The 22,220-nt window shown below is 33.9% G+C and overlaps 2 protein-coding genes across 2 annotated transcripts; one reads left to right on the top strand and one right to left on the bottom strand.

Annotated features, from left to right (window-relative positions):
* Positions 1 to 3,226: 3,226 nt before the first annotated feature.
* Positions 3,227 to 8,716, top strand: LOC120211022 (probable LRR receptor-like serine/threonine-protein kinase At1g56140). The gene is made up of 24 exons (XM_039209649.1): positions 3,227 to 3,346; positions 3,439 to 3,628; positions 3,698 to 3,769; positions 3,897 to 3,968; positions 4,251 to 4,322; positions 4,439 to 4,510; positions 4,589 to 4,660; positions 4,731 to 4,805; positions 4,906 to 4,977; positions 5,058 to 5,129; positions 5,230 to 5,301; positions 5,384 to 5,455; positions 5,573 to 5,638; positions 5,726 to 5,788; positions 5,953 to 5,997; positions 6,098 to 6,159; positions 6,277 to 6,656; positions 6,732 to 6,927; positions 7,024 to 7,167; positions 7,283 to 7,401; positions 7,495 to 7,705; positions 7,803 to 8,034; positions 8,119 to 8,269; positions 8,369 to 8,716. Exons 1-24 carry the CDS (start codon positions 3,238 to 3,240, stop codon positions 8,714 to 8,716), a joined length of 3,039 nt encoding a protein of 1,012 aa, XP_039065580.1. The 5' UTR covers positions 3,227 to 3,237.
* Positions 8,717 to 11,847: 3,131 nt separating this feature from the next.
* Positions 11,848 to 16,527, bottom strand: LOC120211086 (pyrophosphate--fructose 6-phosphate 1-phosphotransferase subunit alpha-like). The gene is made up of 19 exons (XM_039209709.1): positions 16,300 to 16,527; positions 15,902 to 16,074; positions 15,580 to 15,692; positions 15,226 to 15,300; positions 15,016 to 15,129; positions 14,871 to 14,938; positions 14,687 to 14,770; positions 14,387 to 14,440; positions 14,146 to 14,226; positions 13,964 to 14,057; positions 13,806 to 13,879; positions 13,574 to 13,684; positions 13,431 to 13,475; positions 13,289 to 13,345; positions 12,960 to 13,064; positions 12,767 to 12,883; positions 12,545 to 12,648; positions 12,297 to 12,462; positions 11,848 to 12,150 (listed from the first exon to the last, which is right to left on the bottom strand). The coding sequence occupies exons 1-19, from the start codon at positions 16,387 to 16,389 to the stop codon at positions 12,025 to 12,027; spliced, it is 1,851 nt and encodes a 616-aa protein (XP_039065640.1). The 5' UTR covers positions 16,390 to 16,527; the 3' UTR covers positions 11,848 to 12,024.
* Positions 16,528 to 22,220: the final 5,693 nt, after the last annotated feature.

The following is a 22,220-nucleotide window of genomic DNA, read 5'->3' as shown; positions in this document are numbered from 1 at the left end:
GAGTAAAGTATTGTAGCTTTAGTGGGCATGTGTATTCAGATAACCTTACTTATGTATTTATTTTATCAAACAATGGGATGTATTATTTTGATTTTAAATTATGTGTCATGGAGCTCTGGTTTTAAAATGTTTTAATAACTGCTTTATATGTTATATGATACCATTGAGTGTGTTTTAAAAGAAAACGAAAAGGTTTTGGAAATCAAGGGTTGCCTCAGTAGCCTAATATGGCTCTTTAGGCTTAATAGGGTTTAGGGTATTACAAAAAAGATTATTATAAACCAAAAGAAGTACATTATGGATTTACTCTCTGAAACCAGAATAATTGGTTGCAAGCCTTCGAAAACTCTCATGGAAACAAATTTGAAGTTAAGAAAATATAGGAATCCAGTAAATAAATTTACTCTCCGAAACCAAAATGACTGGTTGCAAGCCTTCGAAAACTCCCATGGAAGCAAATTTGAAGTTAAGAAAATATAGGAATCCAATAAATAAGGAACAATATCAAAGGTTAGTAGGTAAACTCATCTATTTGTCACTTACTAAGCCAGACATAGCATTCTCTGTTAGCATTGTGAATTAATACATGAATGATCCTAGAGAAAAACATTTGGAGATGGTATATCGAATTTTGAGGTATTTAAAGATCACACCAGGACATGGGTTAATTTGCATAATACATGAAGATAGAACAATCAAGATTTTCTCAGATTCAGGATGGGCTGGAGAATTAACAGATAGAAGATCAACTATGGGAAAATGTTCGTTTGTGTGGGGAAACTTAATGACTTGGAGTAGCAAGAAACAAGTTATAGTTTGCAGAAGTTGTGCTGAAGTAGAATATTAAGCAATAGCACTCGAAACTTATGAAGGTGTTTGGTTACAAAAACTTCTAACTGGGTTGGAGGTTTGTGATAGAACCGACTTTGAGCTTCATAGTGACAGTAAGTCAGCCATAAGTATTGCTAAGAATTCAGTACAACATGACAGAACTAAACATGTGAAGATCGACATACACTTCATTGTTGAGAATGCGAATGGTGGAACAGTAAAACTAAACTATGTCTTTTCAAAAGATCAACTAGTCGATGTCTTGACTAAGACACCTCCGAGGATCAATTTCGACGAGATCACATCCAAGTTGGGTCTTTATAATATATAATCCCAAGCTTGAGGGGGAATGCGAGTTATATTATGTACAGGAGTTTTAGTTTTATTAGAATTTTATTCATTTTAATTCTAGTTTTTATTACAGATAGAGATAACTTTTAACTAAGCTAAAACTCTTACCTTAGCTAGGACTCTTAGTAATATCTTGTATAAAAGCTCTGTTGTAACTATTGATTGAGTTATGAAATTAAAAATAATTTATATTTTAAGTAAATTATCGTTCAACAATAATAATAATATTTTTTTCCTTAAAATTTATACATTCTATTAATTGTCTAGTTCGAAAACTAATCAATAAATGTTAGTTTTAGTGGGCAATGCCCACTTTTAAGAATACACCAATCCGAATGAAATTACTTCTAAAACTATGACTACAAAATATAATAATTGTATAATTTTTATTTTTCATATTTATTCACTTATTATTTATTATTTATGTCAGTCAATATAAACATTTTCGTTTTACATCAGTTTTGTTTATTGAAAAAGAAGATGAGAATGATGTTATGATAAGGTAGGTGATGGGCAATGACACAGGTTGTAAGCTGGAGAAAAAGGAAATTTGCAGTTAATTCTAAAGGTAAGGAAGTAATTGCTTTTGACAATAATAATAAAAGAGAATGACGATATATAACGGTGTTATCCAAAGAAACAGAATAATAAGAGTGTATGAGAAAAAGTTGTTGCTTTTTTTTTTTGCGTAATTTTTTAGGATTTTAGATATATTTGAATCTTGGTAGAGAAAGAATTGAGAAAATATTAATCATAATATATTTTAATTTGATTTATTAATATTTATGTTGATGAGAACAAGATAATTATGTTGGCTATAGGTGATTCAATTCTTTATAGATTCATCATTCTAATTATACTAATTATTTAGAAACTACAGGAGGGTTAGCTTATCTTCCTCTCTAGCGTAAAATACAGGAACCATATACACCTCTTTACGTGATAAACCCCTAGACTTTAACAAGCAGCTTTGTGACCCAAGATACAAAAACACCAATTGCATCTAAGAATAATGAAAAGCATGAGCCTAGCATGATTAGCTCAGCCAAAATAAGGGTAAAATTATAAATTACACCCAAAAAAAAGAACTTGGAAAATTTATTTTGGACGGTATAAATGAAATCTGTGGATGGGCCAAGTCAACCAAGAGCTATGTACAGATGAATTTCACCTTCTTGAAGTTTACCGGAATAAGAAACCAAACATAAACCTAATTGTTTTACTCTTTTCCTCCGATTAAGTTCAGAGAGGTTTTTAATGAGACACATAACTTAAGTTTTAGGATTGTTTTTTTAATCCTTAATATATAAAATCATATTACCGAGAAAGAAAAAAAAACAATGGTAGGTTGTGGCCAACTCTCCAAAATAGATTACACTAATACACGAATCATTGATGTTCCTAGAGGTCACGGATTCGAGTACTAGCGGCTTCAGAAGGGTGATATAGCGTTCATTGTCAAATGGTTGAGAGTATTTAGAACATATATTACTTTATAATCACCTTAGCTTTATAAAAAAAATTACACTACTACACTGTTTCTAGAAATTTGCAGACTGAGACTACTCATCACATTATTGGCTTTTTTCTCATTGTCAAGACTTTAGCGGTTGTCCTTCAAGTGTAAGCATATATGCGTGTTGTTGATGAACCAGAAAGATTTTGATTATTAATTATCAAATCATATAAATTAAGAAGATAATGGGTTCCTAGTCCTACTTCCATTAGTCGTTGTCTGTATATCAAAAGCTTTTACTTAAAATTCAACATCAACGTAAGATTTTTCTTTTATCTAGAAGTCAATTCAGGGTTGGTAGAAGCTTTAGTCTTCTTTAACTAATAGAATAATTACATTTCTAGTTTCTTCCACAATTCATTGGTCCAATACTTCAATTAAAGCCTAATAAAAAAAACATTTTTCCAACTTGAAGACTTGAAGTGGACTTTGATTTTTCCAAATTTCAGAGTTGCATAATCGAGCAGGAATAAACACTGATAAATTGAGCTTTGGTTAAACAGGTTCATGATAATTCCCATAGGATGACTTTAAGGCTGATGAAGCTGTTGCTGTCTTCTTCGACATGTTTGCTCTTCTTCTTGGTTGTTTCCTTTTGGTGCAGCCAATCCATTAATGCCCAGAAAGCTGCCACAGATCCTTCCGAAGGTACTCTACATCTCTCTGTATTTTTGTGTGTATATATTTATGAAGCAATGAACCGTTGAATTCACCAATTGTTTTATGAATGGGGAACACAGTAAGGGCATTGAACTCGATCTTCCAACAATGGGATACACAAGCAGCGGATACATGGAACATCAGTGGAGAGCCATGTAGTGGATTTGCTCTCAGCCAAAGTGATTCTGTGTTCGAGGATCCTTCCAATAACCCTGCTATCAGATGTGATTGTTCTTTCAGAAATAACACTCTTTGCCACATTACAAGCCTGTATGCTTCTTGCTCTAAGTCTAATAATAATGAACGTACCATTTTGTACTAATATTTTGGCTCTATCAGGAGGGTATATGCTTTAGATAAACGAGGGGTGATACCAGAGGAGCTGTTGGATTTGCCTTACCTGACATTCTTGTAAGATTTTAGAATATTTTGCAAATGAATGCTGATTTTATATTGGTTACAGTATGTGTTTTGGGTAGGGAAAATGATTGGTTTTACAATAGCTGATCATAATCATTTATACTGTTTGGTGATGCAGGAAGCTCGATCGAAATTTCTTCTCTGGTCGTTTGCCGGCATTTGTTGGAAAGTTGTCTAGATTAGGGTTGCTGTGAGTACTGAAAGATAATCTGATAAAACCATTTAGTTCTTGGTGGACGCAGTTTGTTTGTTTGTTTTCATGCCATAAGAACAAGTTTTGAAATAACAGAAACAAAGAAATGTACAGGCCTAAGTAGTTTCCTTTATGAAGCTCTCAATAACATGTAATTGGTAACCCAACAGCATTACGATGTGTTACTCGGAGTCGAGCGCGAGTGTCAGATACAAATATTTGTGTGACACTGTCCCTACCATACAAGTATATGATAGACAAGGGTTTTACTTTGTGTAGGTCAATTTCCCACAACGATTTATCTGGACCTATTCCAAAGGAGCTTGGAAACCTTAAGGAGCTGTATTATCTGTAAGAATCAAAAACTCTCAATGAATCTTTGTATTGAAATGATGGATATAACCGGGCTTATGAAAAAAAAAACCGGGTTCTTTTCGAAAGTTTCTTCAAGGATTAACGTGATGCAGGAACTTCGGTGTTAATAATTTCTCCGGGACACTCCCTCCAGAACTTGGTAATCTAGTCAAGCTTGGAGAATTGTAAGTTCCAACTTTCTTTAGTTCTTTGTAGCAGGATGTGCATGCTTGTGTTTACAGGTTACCCTTTGAATTTGGTAGGAACATGAACAGTTGTGGATTGGGTGGCAAGATTCCCTCAACATTTGCTAACCTTGTAGAACTGAGAACTGTGTAAGAAAACTCCTGCAAACGGCATGAATTACATTAAGTCCTTATCTTAGTAAGCTCTGTTGAATATCAGGTGGGCATCTGACAATGCATTCACAAGCAAAATACCAGACTTTGTTGGCAATAACTGGACAAAGCTTACTTCATTGTAATTCATCAAAATATCTCGGTTCATCTTCGTATAAATCCTCTCTGAATCAGACATCAAGAAGGATAACTTGACTAGTCGGTCAAATATTTTTATACAGGAGATTTCAAGGGAACTCTTTCAGAGGACCGATTCCACCGAGTTTTGCGAATTTAACCTCGCTGAATTCTTTGTAAGTAGAGATAACATATTCATACGTGATACATGTATGCAAATATGTACCTTGTTTTTTGATGCTTGCACATCTTGTAGGCGAATTAGTGATATATACAATGGAAGTTCTTCTCTTGATTTTGTCAGAAATCTAAAGAACTTGACTGACTTGTGAGTTAATCGGACTCTTCACTTGTATTCATCTACGTTCATTGATTTGGGAAAACAATTATGACATTTATGGATTAACAATTGCTTTTCCCTTCCGCAGGGTTCTAAGAAATGTCTTGCTCACAGGTTTTTTGCCGTCTTATATCATAGAACTGCAGTCTTTACAAAAGCTGTAAGTTTTTTATTTTAAAATCATCTGCTTCAATAATTTTATGATATTCACTGCCTGTGTTTTCATTTTCTTTCTGTTCCAGGGACTTGAGCTTCAACAACTTAGTAGGCTCCATTCCAAGTAATATGATTACAATGGGTTCTCTCGAGCACTTGTAAGCTTCAAACAAACAAACAATAAATAATAAAACTATCCCCTTCAATGATTTTTTCCCTTTTTTTTTTTTTGTACTTGACATTATTTCTCTCTTGAATACTATTGAAATGGCCAGGTTTCTTGGAAATAACAGTCTGTCAGGTGCCATTCCCAGTCAAAAGAGTGAAGCTCTTCAGACTATGTAAGTCATTCTATCAGTCCAACTTGTTTAATATTACATTCCTTCAAGTTCCATATTCACTTTCAGCTAATATCCTTTTACGTGCAGAGATTTATCATACAATTTACTGTCAGGAAATTTGCCTTCTTGGGTGAACTCGGGCTTACAACTGTATGTTTTCTAAACCAGGATACTTCATTTACTTGCATTTGCTTTCGGATTTCAACACTGCTTCTTAATTTATGGCTTTTTTGGTCCTCGAATGGAGCTTCTTCATTGTTGAATCAATTGCAAATGAATACCAATAAGAACTTGTTTCATGGCATTTTATGTAGGAACCTAGTGGGCAACAACTTCTCACTTAACAGCTTGAACATTTGGTGAGTTATGGTCTAGGAAACCAAAAGCTTGCTATTATCTCTTCCAGGAAATGCATTCTTTTAATGATCCTAATCCAGAAATTGTTTCACGATTCGGCAGGAATTTACCAGGAATAGAATGCCTTCAAAGAAGCTTCCCCTGCAACAGAGATGCTCCACGATGTACTAACTAAAACTTTGGAACTATAATCTGTTACTGAATTCTTAATTATAAGACTTAAATCATGACTGACTAGTGCTTAATCCTTTGCTAACGTATTTCAATGTCTGCATTGTAAGATGCAAAGTTCTCGATCAAATGTGGAGGTTCACGGATAATTTCTAATGGGATAGAATATGAGGCTGATGACAGACCCCTTGGCGCAGCCACATATGTCGTAAACAGCGCACAGAATTGGGCAGTTAGCAATGTAGGTTTGTTTGCAGATAGACAGAATGAACAGTATGAGGAAAACACCTTAGCCCAAGTGAGAGGTACTAACACTCCGGAGCTGTATCAGAGTTCAAGGCTATCCCCCGGGTCCCTGAGATACTATGGCCTAGGCCTTGAGAATGGGCTCTATACCGTAAACTTGTTCTTTGCAGAAACGGGTTTCCCAGACCGATCATCACAGTCTTGGAAGTCTCTAGCGAGGCGTGTTTTTGACGTTTATATTCTGGTAATAATTCTAAGTAGATATTCAATCCATTCTAAGTTGAATACTTTCTATAGTACCTCATCAACTCTTCATCAGGGAACTCGGCAATTAAGGGATTTTGATATATCGAAGGAGGCAGGCGGTGTTGAGAGAGCAATAACTAAGAATTTCACTGTTAATGTAACTGAGAACCATCTTGAAATTCACCTGTTTTGGGCTGGTAAGGGGACTTACTGTACACCAGAACAAGGTTATTATGGTCCTTCCATTTCAGCTATTAGTGTTGTTCCAAGTAAGGCACATCAACACTTGCATATCTTTATGTGATATATGCTTCATGTTCTTATTACCTGTTTTCTGTTTTTAATACATCTATTTTGTTTCTCAGATTTCATACCAACTGCCATTGGGTCTAAAGAGAAGAACTGGACAAAACTGATTGTTGTTCTTACAGTTTCTGTTGTGGTCTTGGTTTCGACACTTATATGTTCAATTTTTTACGTAAAGAGAAAAAAAGAAGATGACGAGGAAGGTAAGAGCATCGGTTTTATTCGAATCACGGTGATCGGTGATATGAGAGAACTCTTTTATTTTACATTTCATTGTACCAACATACAGCCTACTAATGGCCTTACTTGACTATGCAGTGTTGCATGATATCTGTCCTAGACTAATCACATTTAGTTATTCCGAGTTAAAAGCGGCCACCGAAGACTTCAGTCCTTCGAAGAAGTTAGGAGAAGGTGGTTTCGGAGCTGTCTACAAGGTATAGTATGTTCTACAGTTTTAGGATGCAACAAACATGGTGATTGCCAGACAAAAGGAAAAAAGTTCATTGCTAAGTTAGTTTACCTTATAGGGTACAATTTCAAATGGGACAGTGGTAGCAGTGAAGCAACTTTCAATAGCATCAGACCAGGGAAAGAGTCAATTTATTGCCGAGATCGCCACCATATCAGCCGTGCAACATCGCAATCTTGTCAAACTACACGGATGCTGCTTCGAAGGGAAAAGGCGTCTTCTTGTTTACGAGTTCCTCAAAAACAAAAGCCTTGATCAGGCACTCTTTGGTATGATCAAACTAATATTCTCCTGCATTAACTAATCAACTTTAAAACCATAAAACTTAGGAAGAATGGATTCGAATTATATGATTTATATGCGCAGGACATAGTGGCTTGCATCTTGATTGGCCTACCCGTTATAATATATGCTTAGAAACAGCAAGGGGGTTAGCTTATCTTCACGAGGAGTCTAGGCCAAAGATAATCCACAGAGATGTTAAGGCAGGTAATATTCTGCTTGATGCAGAACTGTGCCCCAAAATATCTGATTTCGGATTGGCAAAGCTGTATGATGACCAGAAAACGCACATAAGCACCCGAGTTGCAGGAACCATGTAAGCCCCTTTTGACTTTAGTTCATATATAGTTCAGGAATCATCTAAAACACATAACCAGATATAGTAATTTTATGTTAAAAGTGGCTACCTTGCGCCGGAATACGCAATGCGTGGGCATCTCACTGAGAAAGCCGATGTTTTTGGCTTTGGCATTGTTGCTTTGGAGATTCTTAGTGGTAGACCAAACTCTGATAAGAGCATGGAGGATGATAAAATATATCTACTCGAATGGGTAAGTATTAGTCAATCCTTATACTCGCTTGCTTTCCATTGGCTTCAAAAGGACATGTAAGTTCATGATGAATGAATATGTTTTCAACAATGTTTCCAGGCATGGGTTCTATATGAAAATAACCAAATCCTGGATCTGATTGATCAAGATTTAATCGAGTTTGATGAAAATGAAGCTCTTCGAGTGGTCAGGGTGGCACTTTTGTGCACTCAGGGATCACCATCGATGCGGCCATCCATGTCCCGCGTAGTGGCTATGCTTGCTGGAGATATCGAATTGAACGGTGTTATAACAAGACCAAGTTATCTTACTGACTGGAGTTTCAAGGATTTAACACGCAGATTTGTGACCCAAAGTGCACCAACATCAACTGCATCTGAGAATAGTGACATCCATGATCAGAACATGATAAGCTCAGGCCAAGGGGCGGCACCGATTCGATCTTGAATAAATGTTGATGAATTCAGTGACACTGTAGAAGGAATGTGAGATTTCTTGAAGATATCTCATTAAGACAGAACTTTGGTATGTTGGACAGTTATAATTTTGCCTAGAAGGAAAGAAATGATAGATGCACGGTGACACCTGGATCTCATATTGGAAGACTCTGAGAACCAGCTATACAGCGACGAGTAGACATTAAGCTTCTATTTGTCATGGAGAAAATCATCTGACTCGGAATAGCAGAGGAATATTGTACTGAAATGTTTTCCATAGTTCAGGCGAGAACAAAGAGGAAAACGGAGACGACCTACCTACCCAACACTAAAAAATACTCCCGTAGCTTCTGTTCTCCGTTAACAATTTTGAATCAATCAGTCTAATATTTCTTTTGGAGTTGGTTTAAAGAATATTAAACTATTTTATCACACTTATCATGGGATAAAATATCGTTTTATGTAAAATAATTTTTTATAATTTATTTGAAGTGTATCGATCAATTGAAAACCGAATTAACCTTTAAAAATTTTGAGGTAGAAGCCGTTGAAATTAAAATTTTGCACAAAAGATTTAAATTGGTTCGATTTTTAAATTAAGTATGTGTTTATTTTCACTGTTCCACATCTTTAAACCTCTTATGTTTGCGCCGCGCAGACATTAAGCTTCGTAGACCGTTTGTTTTTTAGAATACATAAGCTCTTCTAATGTCTGCGCGAGCTCTTCTTGGTGCAGACATGATTTTATGTATTCAAAGGTCTTCAAACCTCTTCAAGAACAATTATAAAATATAGTTATTTACTAAAATAATTTTAAATAATTTAATAAGGTTATTTATTTTAAAATAAATTATTTTAAAATATGGATTGATTTATTTTAAAATAATTTATTTTAAATAATTTATTTGTATAGATTGATTTATTTTAAAATATGGATTGATTTATTTTAAATAATTTATTAGTATGGATTGATTTATTTTAAATTATGGATTGATTTATTTTAAATAATTTATTAGTATGGATTGATTTATTTTAAAATATGGATTGATTTATTTTAAATAATTTATTAGTATGGATTGATTTATTTTAAAATATAGATTGATTTATTTTAAATAATTTATTAGTATAGATTGATTTATTTTAAAATATGGATTGATTTATTTTAAATAATTTATTAGTATGGATTGATTTGTTTTAAATAATTTATTAGTATGGATTGATTTATTTTAAATAATTTATTAGCATGGATTTATTTATTTTAAAATATGGATTGATTTATTTTAAATAATTTATTAGTATGGATTGATTTATTTTAAAATATAGATTGATTTATTTTAAATAATTTATTATTTTAGTTGTATGGATTATTTAAATTTCAGTATTGTAAAGCTAAAATTATTTAAATCTCAATATTGCAAAACTCTTTTAAGTTTAAAAAATCAGTTTATTTATATTTCAGTTTATTTTAGCAGTCTGCAGACGATAAAAAACAAATAGTCTTCTTCTTGCAGACTACAGACTTTTGGTCCATCTCTTCTGCTGCAGATGCCTGCAGATGTGGTCCGCAGACTGCATACCTTTTACCTCTGCGAAAACAAACACCACCTAAGTCTACTAGGGATGGCAAAAAAACCTGAACCCGACAGGGAAAACCGAAAACCGAATTAAACAAGGACGGGGAAAACCCGTTTATGCTAAACGGGGACGGGGACGGGGAAAATCATTTATGTTAAACGGGGACGGGGATGGGTTTGATAATCCCCGCCCTGATTACCCGGCCCGATACCCGACCCGATAAATATTAAAAATAATTATTATATATATATATATATAATATTAATAAATTTAATTTAAATTAAAAAATATATATAATATTTATATATTTAATTTAAATATATATATACTCGACCCGATACTCGTTTAAATAACCGTTTATGCTAAACGGAGATACCCGTTTCCCCGCGGTTTTCCCCAATTACCCGATGGAGATCCCCGTTTAAATCCCCACGGTTTTTTAAGCGGGGACAAGTATGGATTTTTTAAACGGGGACGGGGACGGAGGGACCAATATCCGGCCTGAACCCGGCCCGTTGACATCCATAAAGTCTACATCCACTGCCTTAACATTCACAACAAAGATTTCTCAAATTTACTAAATTTACAAAAGATTTTTCAAATCCACTAAATTTACAAACGAAAACTTATGGATACTTCAAGGTTTATACAAATTTAACAAACAAAAGGAAAAAGTTTCACAACACAAATGGGTTTACACAATTTAAACACTCATTCAAATCACACTTAAGTAAGTTTAACAATGTAGCTCACATCTATTGATGTTAGTATGATTTTACAATTGACTGTCTTATTGTTCTTCATTTGAATTTTGGTCTTTTTATATCTTTTAATATTAATTTAGCCTTTTGGATCCGTTAGGGATTGAATTTTGGTCTTTTTTATATCTTTTAATATTAATCTAGCCTTTTGGATCCGTTAGGGATTGATTAAAGCCGTTTGATTCATTAATTTTAAACATTTAATGCTCACCTGCACATTTAATATCGATACCGAAAAGTTGGTATCAAGACAGACCATCCTAATAGTCAAAATTATATCCGTTAAACCACCAATATCGATATTATTTATGATATTGTTAAACCACCAATATCGATATTGTTTATGTGAATATCAGTACTCTCTAACCTGTATCAATACCAACACTATAATATTAATACCAAAAAAAACTTACTGAAATTTTGGTTTCGATATTGACATATTGGGCTCAAGATGGGAGGAGTTTTGGCTAAAAATCAAATGTTTTGAACTTTGAAACAATACTTATAATTTATGAAATTATTCAACAACACTTAGATTATTTTTCACACTTAAAAAACACTTTAAAATAGTTTACAATAAATTATTTATAAAATCTTAAAATGTAGATTTTAATAACTTAAAATATTTAAAATTATGTTATATCAAAATCAAAAGTTAGTAAAAATTATGTTAAGTTAATTCAACAAAGTGATTATAGATACATTAACTCCACTCCTAATTCCTCAATTATTATAGAAATATACAATTATGTTTGTATAACCAAGTAGCTCTAGGACTGCCTACACAATATTGTTAACCAGCGTAGACACTAACTATGATTATTAATATATTCTCTTTTTTAATAAAAAAAAGGACAATATCTTCCATCCCGAAAACAAGAAATCAGGGGGGGGTACTCCAAATCAGTTTCTCACAAAAAAAAAAGATGGTTGAGGATAATTAAGAGAAAAAGAAGAAAAAAACGATGACTGGTTTGTTGGATCACAGGGTTTGAGCGCCGGATGAAGATGAAGACATCACGGAGAGAACCTCTGTCACAGATGCCATTACACTCAAAGCCGCTTTCAGAACATCCTGAGAACACCCTGGTTTCACTATGGTACGGACCTGAAAGAAAGAAAGAAAAAAACATACGTTATGGATATATGGTGGCTGTATTACCTCAGCAATTCCAGTTGAATGGAAGCAAAATAAAAAACCAGAACCAAAGATTACGAAAATCCATGCAACGGCTGAATCAACAAATCATTCACCTTGTCAAGATACTCCTGTAGTTTCTTGATACGGCCCATGTAATCCTGGTCTTCAACGCATAGCGTTACCACCTTAGCATCAGCCCCTGGTCCATCAAACTGAAGGGGTCCTGGATTCCTGTAGATATCATCCAGCAAAAACCTTGTTGCATTTTGTCTCAGCAGCCTGCAAGCAATTAAAGGGTTTGCCCAAATTAGAATGAGTGATTATAAATACTGCTTCAATTACAATCGTAAACAACACTTACTCGTATGCTTTGCCTTTCAAATCCACAGTAGCTGGATGAATAGCCGGTTTTCCAATTGCCAAAGAATTGGTATTTTGGGACCAGCGCTTCACAGTCATCATTGCCTAAGATTTAACAAATGCAATCAAAGTCGAGCCATATAGTGAGAATATGCAGTGAAAGTAAATGAAATGAGGGTTAATAGCTAACCTAAATCACGCATTATAATAAACAAAACTCAACTGTAATAGGCGCAGCACCACAGCGCCACTTGTTTACTGGATTCTTTAGGTTAGTTATAGTTGCCATGTAACCATTTAAACCAGCTGCAAGTATATGGTAACAGACATGTCCAAGAACCTGTGAAAATTCATCATTATTAATAAAGGTAGAATATTAAAACAGGCAAAGGAAACATAACCGCACTTTAACTTACGTAGGCGTAATCACAGTCAAACTTTGATGGCAAGGATCCACGAGCCTGATAGCCAAAGAAGTGGCAGATAGCATTAAATTTTTTACCCTTGTAAGTACCTGCTTTCTGCACAGAACAACAGAGAAACAAGTAAGTAAAGAATAATAGTCCCAAAACACTAAGATTAATAGTTAAATATACATTCTTTCAAAGGGATACTACTACAGCGTTCTCTTGGGAAAGACTTAAGTTGACAGAAAGGCAGAAAAACTCATTTAATGGTTTTAAAAGTTTAGGGTCAACAAGAAAATATCAAATAGGTAGATAACAGAAGGAGAAAATTTCCCTACCAGGCGCTTATTTATTTCATCCTCTACAAGATGCGCCAGTAGTTTCTCTGTCTCAATCTGGAAAAAGCATAAAAGATATCATCAATTGGAAAGATTTGATGGGGTATTCTCTTAATAAGTAATTATATCTCAAGCTAGTTACCTGTGACAACTGAGCAGAATCATCTGATTCAGGACGGAGGAGAAGCTGTAACATCGAACATGACACTCATTAAGCTCTTTAATTTGTCCACCATGTGCACATATCTTTAATCATTAAGAATTATAGGAAATTAGAAGCAGCACCTGTTTCCTTATAAAAGGTGGTAAAAATTCAAACAAAGCATATGCCCAAGGTGACAGTTGGGAAGAAATAGTGTCAGCAGATACGTTTTGCCTGAGCAAACTGTGAATTTCCTGAAGTAAATATCATCAACACAAGCTAATGTCACATCGAAGCTTCAAATGAAAAACCTCTTTCCTAGAGCGCAAGGATGTGAAGGGAATTAGAGACAAGGCACTATTTAACATTAGTTACCTTCAATAATGCATACACTTCAGGAATGGTCTCTATAAGCCCTTCAGGCAGAAGGATGACCCCATGGTTCTTGTCTGGTTCGAACACACAAGGTCAGGGAGCAACAATGACAACTGAGCTCTTTCTAATATGAAATAAAGCAACTTGCAATATCTTACCTTGCTCAGCCCTAGCTTGAATTGCATCACAAATTTGCTTTGTTATGTCAAAAAGTGTAAGTTTTGATGCAGCCACCTCTTCACCAAGAATTACCTGTCAAAACACGTCAAATGCTTAGTGAAAATAAACATTTTCTGTAGCAGATGTAACTAACAAATATAATTAGTAAGCAAAAACTAACCATATTTGGATGAGACTGGAGGGTGCATTCCAAGGCAACATGTGATGCCTTCCTTCCCATAAGACGGATAAAATAATAATACTAAAAAAGAAAGGAAGCTAGGGTAAGAAAACAGAAAGCTAAAACCACACTCATCTCAGCTCTTACTCGCTTCTTTCATAACTTCAATATACAACATGCCAAAAGAGATTGATGTGACCAATCACCTAGGAGATACTATCTTATGATGGAAAAAACTTACCTTCTCAGCAGAGAGAGCATCAGTGCAGACGTTACTGATAAGTTGGGAATTGACCTGCATGTTATATAAAGAGAATTGCACATCAGATTTACAAGTTTGCATGTATGATCCGTAAGGATTAGGCCATCCCTTTGATACATTATGCTTTACTTTCCGCACAATTAACTTCTAAATTGTTTTTATTTGACCATGAGCCAAATCATCAGCAAATAAATAATTACTGAATCTGTCCGAGTCTTTTCTCCTGAATTTCTTTTACTATTACTACAATAAAAATTCCCAAATGTTTAGGATTGATACCTTGCATATTGTATCAAAACCAACATTAGCTTCAACAAATTGATTCTTAAGGTCTCCATTCAGTGTAACAGGAACACCAACCACCTGGAAACACAATACACGTCAAGATATTGGCGGGAACATCCAATTGGAAATAATAACCAAAACAGTTGTTGGCGTATAGAGATCTAGTAGTAAAAGTTACCTTTGTTGGACATTTGGCTTCACCAAATGTTTCAGCAAGTTGGACAGCATCTGTGTTTGATGTTACACCTACAAGCCAAACATAACTCTTACTTAGTCACTTCCACTCACTTATCATGGCATGTTGTAAACCTTAATTAATTCACCTCCAATAATTACAAGGCCGTCCAACTTCAAATCATTGCAGGCAGTTAACGCAGCCTGAACTTGCTCAGTTGTTCTAATTTGATCTTGAGTCCGTCCCAACAGATCATAACCACCTTATCAATCAAAAAACATATCTAGAATGTTAAATTATAGGACCATATGAAATCAAAGCTGTTTCTTTACAAAGATTGCTTCATTAAAGAACCTACCTTGATTTTTGTAGGTCGAAAGAATATCATCATTGATCTCTAGAGTTTTTTGCGCAAATAAACCTTGAGTGCCACCTGTTAGCCGGAGCGGTAGAAGAATACCCGTCACGTAGAGAATAACAAGCACAAACATACAATTGTATTGCAACGGAATACTAGAAAAATAAAACAAAAATAAGCAAATCCCAACATCTACAACACATAAGCGTGTATCTATTTATGGAAATGTAGATGTGTATGGTGTATTTATAATAATGTATGTGTTATTGAGCTTGTGCATTAATATAAATGTATGGAGTATGTGTATCATGGCATGGACAGTATAACATCATTTGAGCTGAGAGCGTAGCTTACCCAAAAAGCCCAGCAAAGTGCTATTGGGGTTATGAATTTTGAGAGCTTTGTGCAGGCCCCATATGACATTATGCCCACCAGGGGATTGTCTCCCACAAAAGACAAGTCCAACCCTGTCATGCAAGACCTGGTAATTAGACAAATAAAAATATCTGTACAAAACTACAAATAAATATATCCATGCAGCAGCATACGACCATGAATTAATGCCAACAATTCCACGGGAAGGTGAAAGGATGAAGGGTTTAGCAAGTAGAAGCAACTATTGAATTAAAAATGAGCCTAAAACGGAGGGATCATGAGAGTAATATAACACAAGCACCTAATAGCCGGATGCTCAGTTATAATCTGAGGAGCAGGTACTTTGGCAGTCGGCCTAAAGAAGTGAGCCAAAGGCTTGCCAAAAGTGTGTGGAAAAGCACGGGCAATGGTTTGAGCATCGGTTGGGTCTAGAGATGTAGTGGTATCACCAAACTCAACCCTCACAGCAGTTCCCTGAAACATTAAACGAATCCCTCGTTTGTAACAAAAACGATATAGCAAATAACGGCCGGTCAAATATAATCAATCTACATGCAGAAGCAAAAGATTAGCAATAAAAAAAATCAGATCCAACAAAAGCCAAAACAGAAACAGAATTACAAAAAAATGACTAAAAATAGAGGAAAATCAAGGATTAAAGATAACAAAACACGTGATGCAGGTGGAGGAAGGAGAAACCTCGAGGCAAGGAGGGAGCTGTGGCTGATACAGAGATCGGAGTTTCTGGAGATGGGAGAGCTCTCTGGGAATGCCGTAATCGGAGTCCATTTCTGTTGCTTGTTTGATTGATTTAGGGGTAATTGAATCTTAAATCTAAATTCGGTAGAACAGTGGTTGAAGTAGGTTGGGGTGTTTTGATCTTTGGTTGGTGTGGCAGAGTGTTTTTGGTTTTAGGTTCAGTGGGATGGGAAGTGATGCTTTTCCTTTTATTTATACTACATCAAATCCACACTCTTAAGACTGCAGCTGTGGGCGATACAACCAAACCCAACTTATTTATTTTTCATTCCAAATATCCCCCTCTGTTTTCCAATTATTACTCTCTTCCCAGTTACAAATAACAAATATATTAAATTAAAATATAAATTTGGGATAATTAATTTATTTGTTTAATCTTAAAAGTATTGCGATTTACTTAAAGAATTATCTTTTTTTAACTTACTATTTTAAAATTATTTTTAAAAAAAATAAATTATATTTTATTTTTATTTCATTTAATTTGCTATGACGTTGGGTGCTAGGTTTTATTATAAGATATAGATAACAATAGATAAATTAAAATCATCAATTTAATATGTCATATATATATTGTTTTAAAAAATAAATTAATAAATTATATTAATGTCGCAATTAATATTAATGAACATTATACATATTCAACTATCTTATAGAATAATTTCTAAGTAATTTTATTGTTTTAACGTGAGTAATAATATTAATCATGCATATGTATTTCATTTAACCTAATATTTCTAAATTTAAAATACAATTAAACTAAAATTAATGCATTGTTTAAAAGTACCTAACTTTATTTATATAGACTATGAAGAATTGACTTGCATATTTTATTTTAATAAATTCTAAATTTAATCACGATCTTAACTAATATAAAGGAGAATGAGAACTCTAATCTCTAAGGGAAGGAAAGGTAGTGCTCCTAATGAATCTGGAATTCATAATCTAAAGGAATATGATGAAACAAAGACGAACAATTTAATCAATTAATATGGGGAAACAAAAATGAACAGCTTGATCAATCGATTAAATATACACGTTCATATTATTTCTCTTTGTTGATACAACTATAATTGAAATAATAAAAAATTTATTATCAAATCTTCTAATGACATTAATCTCAAAGTTTAATCCTGTAAACAGCCTATACGTTGTTCTCCTTAATGTTTTCCTTTTAAAAGAAGAAGATTGTTCCACCGCTTAAAATAAATAGAAAATAGGCATTTACACATTCAAGAATAGTTAAATTTGAATCAATTAATTAAGATTGAATAAGTTTTTACTATATATATTATCACGATACATCTTATCTTGCATAAATGTTTTTTATAAAAAAAATTAATATTAACTATTAAATCAGTAAATGGTGATTGTTATTAACAGAATGGATTTTTCATAAGAATTTAATTGGGTACACTTTGTTTTATAAGAGTTTAACTTTTTACGAGTGTTTTTACCTTTTATCCAATAATAAATTATCACAATCAAATCATACTTAACTTATCATATAAAATGTCATTTTTTTCATGAAAATATTACCCACTACTTTAAATATTTATTTATTTTTATTTTTACGTAGCAGATAAAATCTATTTAATATTATGCCATTTAGACTCTGAAATATACGATATCTAAAGTAAAAAAGAAAAGAGGTATATTTCTGAAGGAGAACAACATCGCAAAATTAATCAATTAATTGATTAGGCTGGGAATGGGAATGGGAATGGGAATGGGAATGGGAATGGGAATGGGAATATGCCAAAGTATATTCCTTTCACTCAAAAAAAGCAACAAGGACATTCGCGTAAATTTACAGCAGCACACTGGTTCACCTATCATTCAGTGGTACCATAGGGAGGCCCTTTAATCGTGTTTTGTAGAACGAGAGGTAGTTTTACGTAAACAGTTTAGGAGGTATTTTTTTTTAAATAATTCTTAATGGGAGTTATTTTTTTAATAAATGAATTTTTGAGGATTTTTTTACTAAAATTACCGTATAATAAGGTGGGCATATTTCTCTTTATATATGTTGGTTGGTTTCAAGGATATGGCAAATGGTTTTGACTCTATTCTGAGACGGTATATAAATTACATGCTAATTTAATATTGCAAGACGGACCGAATATTCAATAAACTTCCTTCAACTTTATATTTTGTTTTAATATGGCGGATTTATGCTAATTGTAGCTGGTATTTCTCAAATCAGAGGCCGAACATGCTCACTGTGTGTTCAATTAAAATTTATAATTATGGATACATATTTATAATATATATTATTATTGGGTAAACTACACGGGAGACCACCAAACTATGGTCATTAATCAATCTTGCCACCGAACTATTTTTTATCTCAATTCTACCACCAAACTTTTTAATTGATTCAATCAGACCACTCTCCGTTAAAAAAATAACGGAGAGTCCGACGTGGCTGCTCAATAAGCGTATTGTTTCTAGGTTGGACATGCACCACGCCACGTCATGGACATGCACCACTGCACGTCAATTAAAACATAAGAAAATAAATAAATGGCACTCAAAGAGTGAAGGAAGAAGAATAGATAATTTCAAGCATGTATCTCCATCTTCTCCACAACCTTTTGTCTTTGTTTGTCCACCCATCTCTGCCACCTGCTGAGCAGCTCGACGAACAATATCCGTCGCTTGTCCACCCTTCTCCGCCGCATACTGAGCGCTTTGACGAGCGGTTTCCCTTGCTTGTTAACCCTTATCTTTGGTGTACTCGACTGCGGTGTTAAGCGCTTGGGCGGCCGATTCCTTTGCTTTGTTATACCGTTCTTTGGCAGCGCGTAAAGTCTCCATCGAATTCTGTTGAGCTATTCCTCTTAGCTTAGATATTTCTTCTAGAGATAGCTGTTATAGTTTCTCACCACCCTCTTCTTTATCAATGTTCCTCAGTTCGTCGGCCGTTTCCATGCTATTCCTTGTCTATTTATCGCTCTCGCGTTTGCCCATAGACTCCATTGAAGCACCTGCACCTGCTCACGTTTGGCTTTGGACTCCATTGAAGCACCTCTCTCTTGTCTATTTCCATCGATCTTCTCGTGTTTGAAGCCCTGAGACTCCATTGAAGCACCTCTGATTTGTTGGCCCACCGCTCAGTTCGAATTTCCCTATGGCGTAATTAGGCTCTCTCGCCCTCTCTTCACCGTGTTTTCCTCTTCCGGTTCCGACGTCATCTCCCTTTTGGTGATAGTACACGTTGCTATCTAAACTTAGAGTCGTTGCCTCCCTTTCGTGGTTTCCATATTGATGTGTATCCATTGTTGCACCACCCAGAAAGTCCTCCAGTTTTGGGGAAGAAGTGGGCACAATCCCTTCAACAGAAAAAATATGAGAATATAAGTTTAACATAAGGAAAAAAGCAAATAAGAGAAGCATGTGAAAAATGAAAACATAGAGAGCCATCTGATTTAAGCGGCATAACAGACAATGGAGCGTGAAAGCTTACAGTTTCTCCAACTCCATAGCAGATTCTAGGCCCGTTTAAGTAAGAAGACAAGTAGAAGCTTGTAGGAACAACATTAGCAATAGCTGGTGAAGCTTGACTATACTGATGGTAGTGATGATGTCGATGTTGGGGATCAGTAGGTACCTCCATTTTCATGTGGGTGAAAGAGAGAAACCCAACCATTTATTATTGTTTCCATTGTTACTACCGTCGTTCACAGTCTTCTTCTTCTTCTTCTCTCTCTTGCTTTTCTTTCTAAGCAGTTTATATACCCAGATTGAAGGCAAACTCAATCATTGAAGGAATAAAGGTGGTGGCGAGGATGGTGAAAGGTGGATGGTGGAAGGAACCTAATGGGTTTTGTGTGAAAAAACCCCATGTGTCTTCTCAGGTGGCATTAATAATAATATAAAAACATCGGCGTTAGTTTATAACAGCCACGTCGGACGTGCCATTATTTTTTTAATGGAGAGTGGTCTGATTGAATCAATTAAAAAGTTTGGTGGTCGAATTGAGACAAAAAATAGTTCGATGGCAAGATTGATTAATGACCATAGTTTGGTGGTCTCCCGTGTAGTTTACCCATTATTATTATAAATTAAGTGATCAATTACGTTATAAAGTCATAATGTATTAGAAGTGTCATGGAAATAAAAGTATAAATATTACTTACAGAGTTATAAGTACATATATAATTGATTCTTAAATCAACTATATAAAGGGATTATGGTCATCAAGAAATAGATTATGACGTATTTTCTCTGATCCCATAATAGAGTCTATACTCAAGGGAATTATATGTTCTTGGAAGATCATAGTCGAAGAAAGATTCGAGGATTTCAACCCATCAGTTAATTCATGGACGCTTCCGCTTCTAGTATTCATTCTTGATTATTTACATGATTAGATCCTGGTTAGTTTTCATATTTACTATGGTTTGATTCTAATAAGTAGTATAATCTGCTCGTCATGTTGAATCATTGAGAATCAATTGATTTAGGGTTTTATAATACAATAAGTCAAATGAATTTATTTAATGATTGGACTGGTGTGATTATCTATTTGTGAATTACTTTGACGACAATCTTTGTTTTTTTTTAATTTCTCTTTGATTATTATTCCAATCGTAGTTACAGTCTTGGGTGCTTTGATGTTAAATTTCTAAATTTATAGAATTCACTTATGGCGTTTGATAATGCACTAGGATAAAATTGATAATCCACGATGAGTGCTTCTTCTATTTTTTACATATTTGATTTTGCATGAATCCTTATGTGGTTGTATTATTAATCGACAGTTGTTTGAAAATTTTATTTATCGATTAAACTGGTAGTCCGTATTATGGATAAACTTTTTTGATTGTGGGGCTCAACTTAGCGTCACGATTAATGTTCAACATCTGTTGCGTTAATAACATTAATAGGGGGAAACAAATTTGAGGTAACAAATTATTCTTGTTTTTCGGGTTCTAGTTATTTGTTTAATGCTTATTTACTCTTGCTCTAGACTCCTTCGAAATTGAGGGCAAAAAATGTGATTTTTACTTTTTATCGTATTACTATGCAATTTTGTATGAAATGTGTTTAATTCCATGAGGTTTATATAACAACCCTTGCTTAGGAGTCATGTTGTACGGTTAATATATGTTTGGTGCATTAAAAATAAGTTGGGTTATTATGTTTTATGTTGTTATGAATTCAATTTATGGTATTTGTTTCGCATAGTTATATGTAGTTGCCCCCAATAATAATATGATAATATGTAATTTGTTGCATCTCTTTGTTTTCATCATTATTTGTTAGGGATTTAAAACTATTTATTATTGACATTGGATGAATCAATAATTGGATGTCGAAAAAGGAAAAGTAGACACTATTATTAAGATAAATCATGTATTGGTTTGATTTGGTGAATCCATGGTTTAAAAAAAACCTTGAGGACTTGTCAAATATGTAAGTTTTCTGTTTCTAATAACGTTGTTTAAATAACCTTATTATGATTACTTCGGAAACCATGATGTGATTAGAACATTCACTTGTGTTTTTTAATTGTTATGGATTATAGAATATATATTCAATTTAGTTTGATTAAAGATTTAATTCACTAGTATGTACTTTGACCTTGACCTTTGGTTAAATATTTATTTGAATTCGGTTTATTTTTTGGTGATTTATTAAGTTTTGAACTAAGTGCAAGTTTAAGGAATTCTTCATAAACAATTAAAGAGTTGAGTTTCAGTTTTTTGATAACACAATTTATGTAATCTTATTTTTGGTTAATTCGGATATTGTAGTGTAATAAAAAATTTCAATTCTGACCTTTGCTTGTTATAGAAATGTTAAAATTGAATACCAATATTTATTTTGAGGCTATTTAATTAAAGATATAAGTCGTT

This window comes from Hibiscus syriacus, unplaced genomic scaffold, assembly GCF_006381635.1.
Source record: "Hibiscus syriacus cultivar Baekdansim isolate YM2019G1 unplaced genomic scaffold, ASM638163v2 tig00109957_pilon, whole genome shotgun sequence".
Taxonomy (NCBI): domain Eukaryota; kingdom Viridiplantae; phylum Streptophyta; class Magnoliopsida; order Malvales; family Malvaceae; genus Hibiscus; species Hibiscus syriacus.
This window is presented reverse-complemented; position numbering and strand designations above follow the sequence as displayed.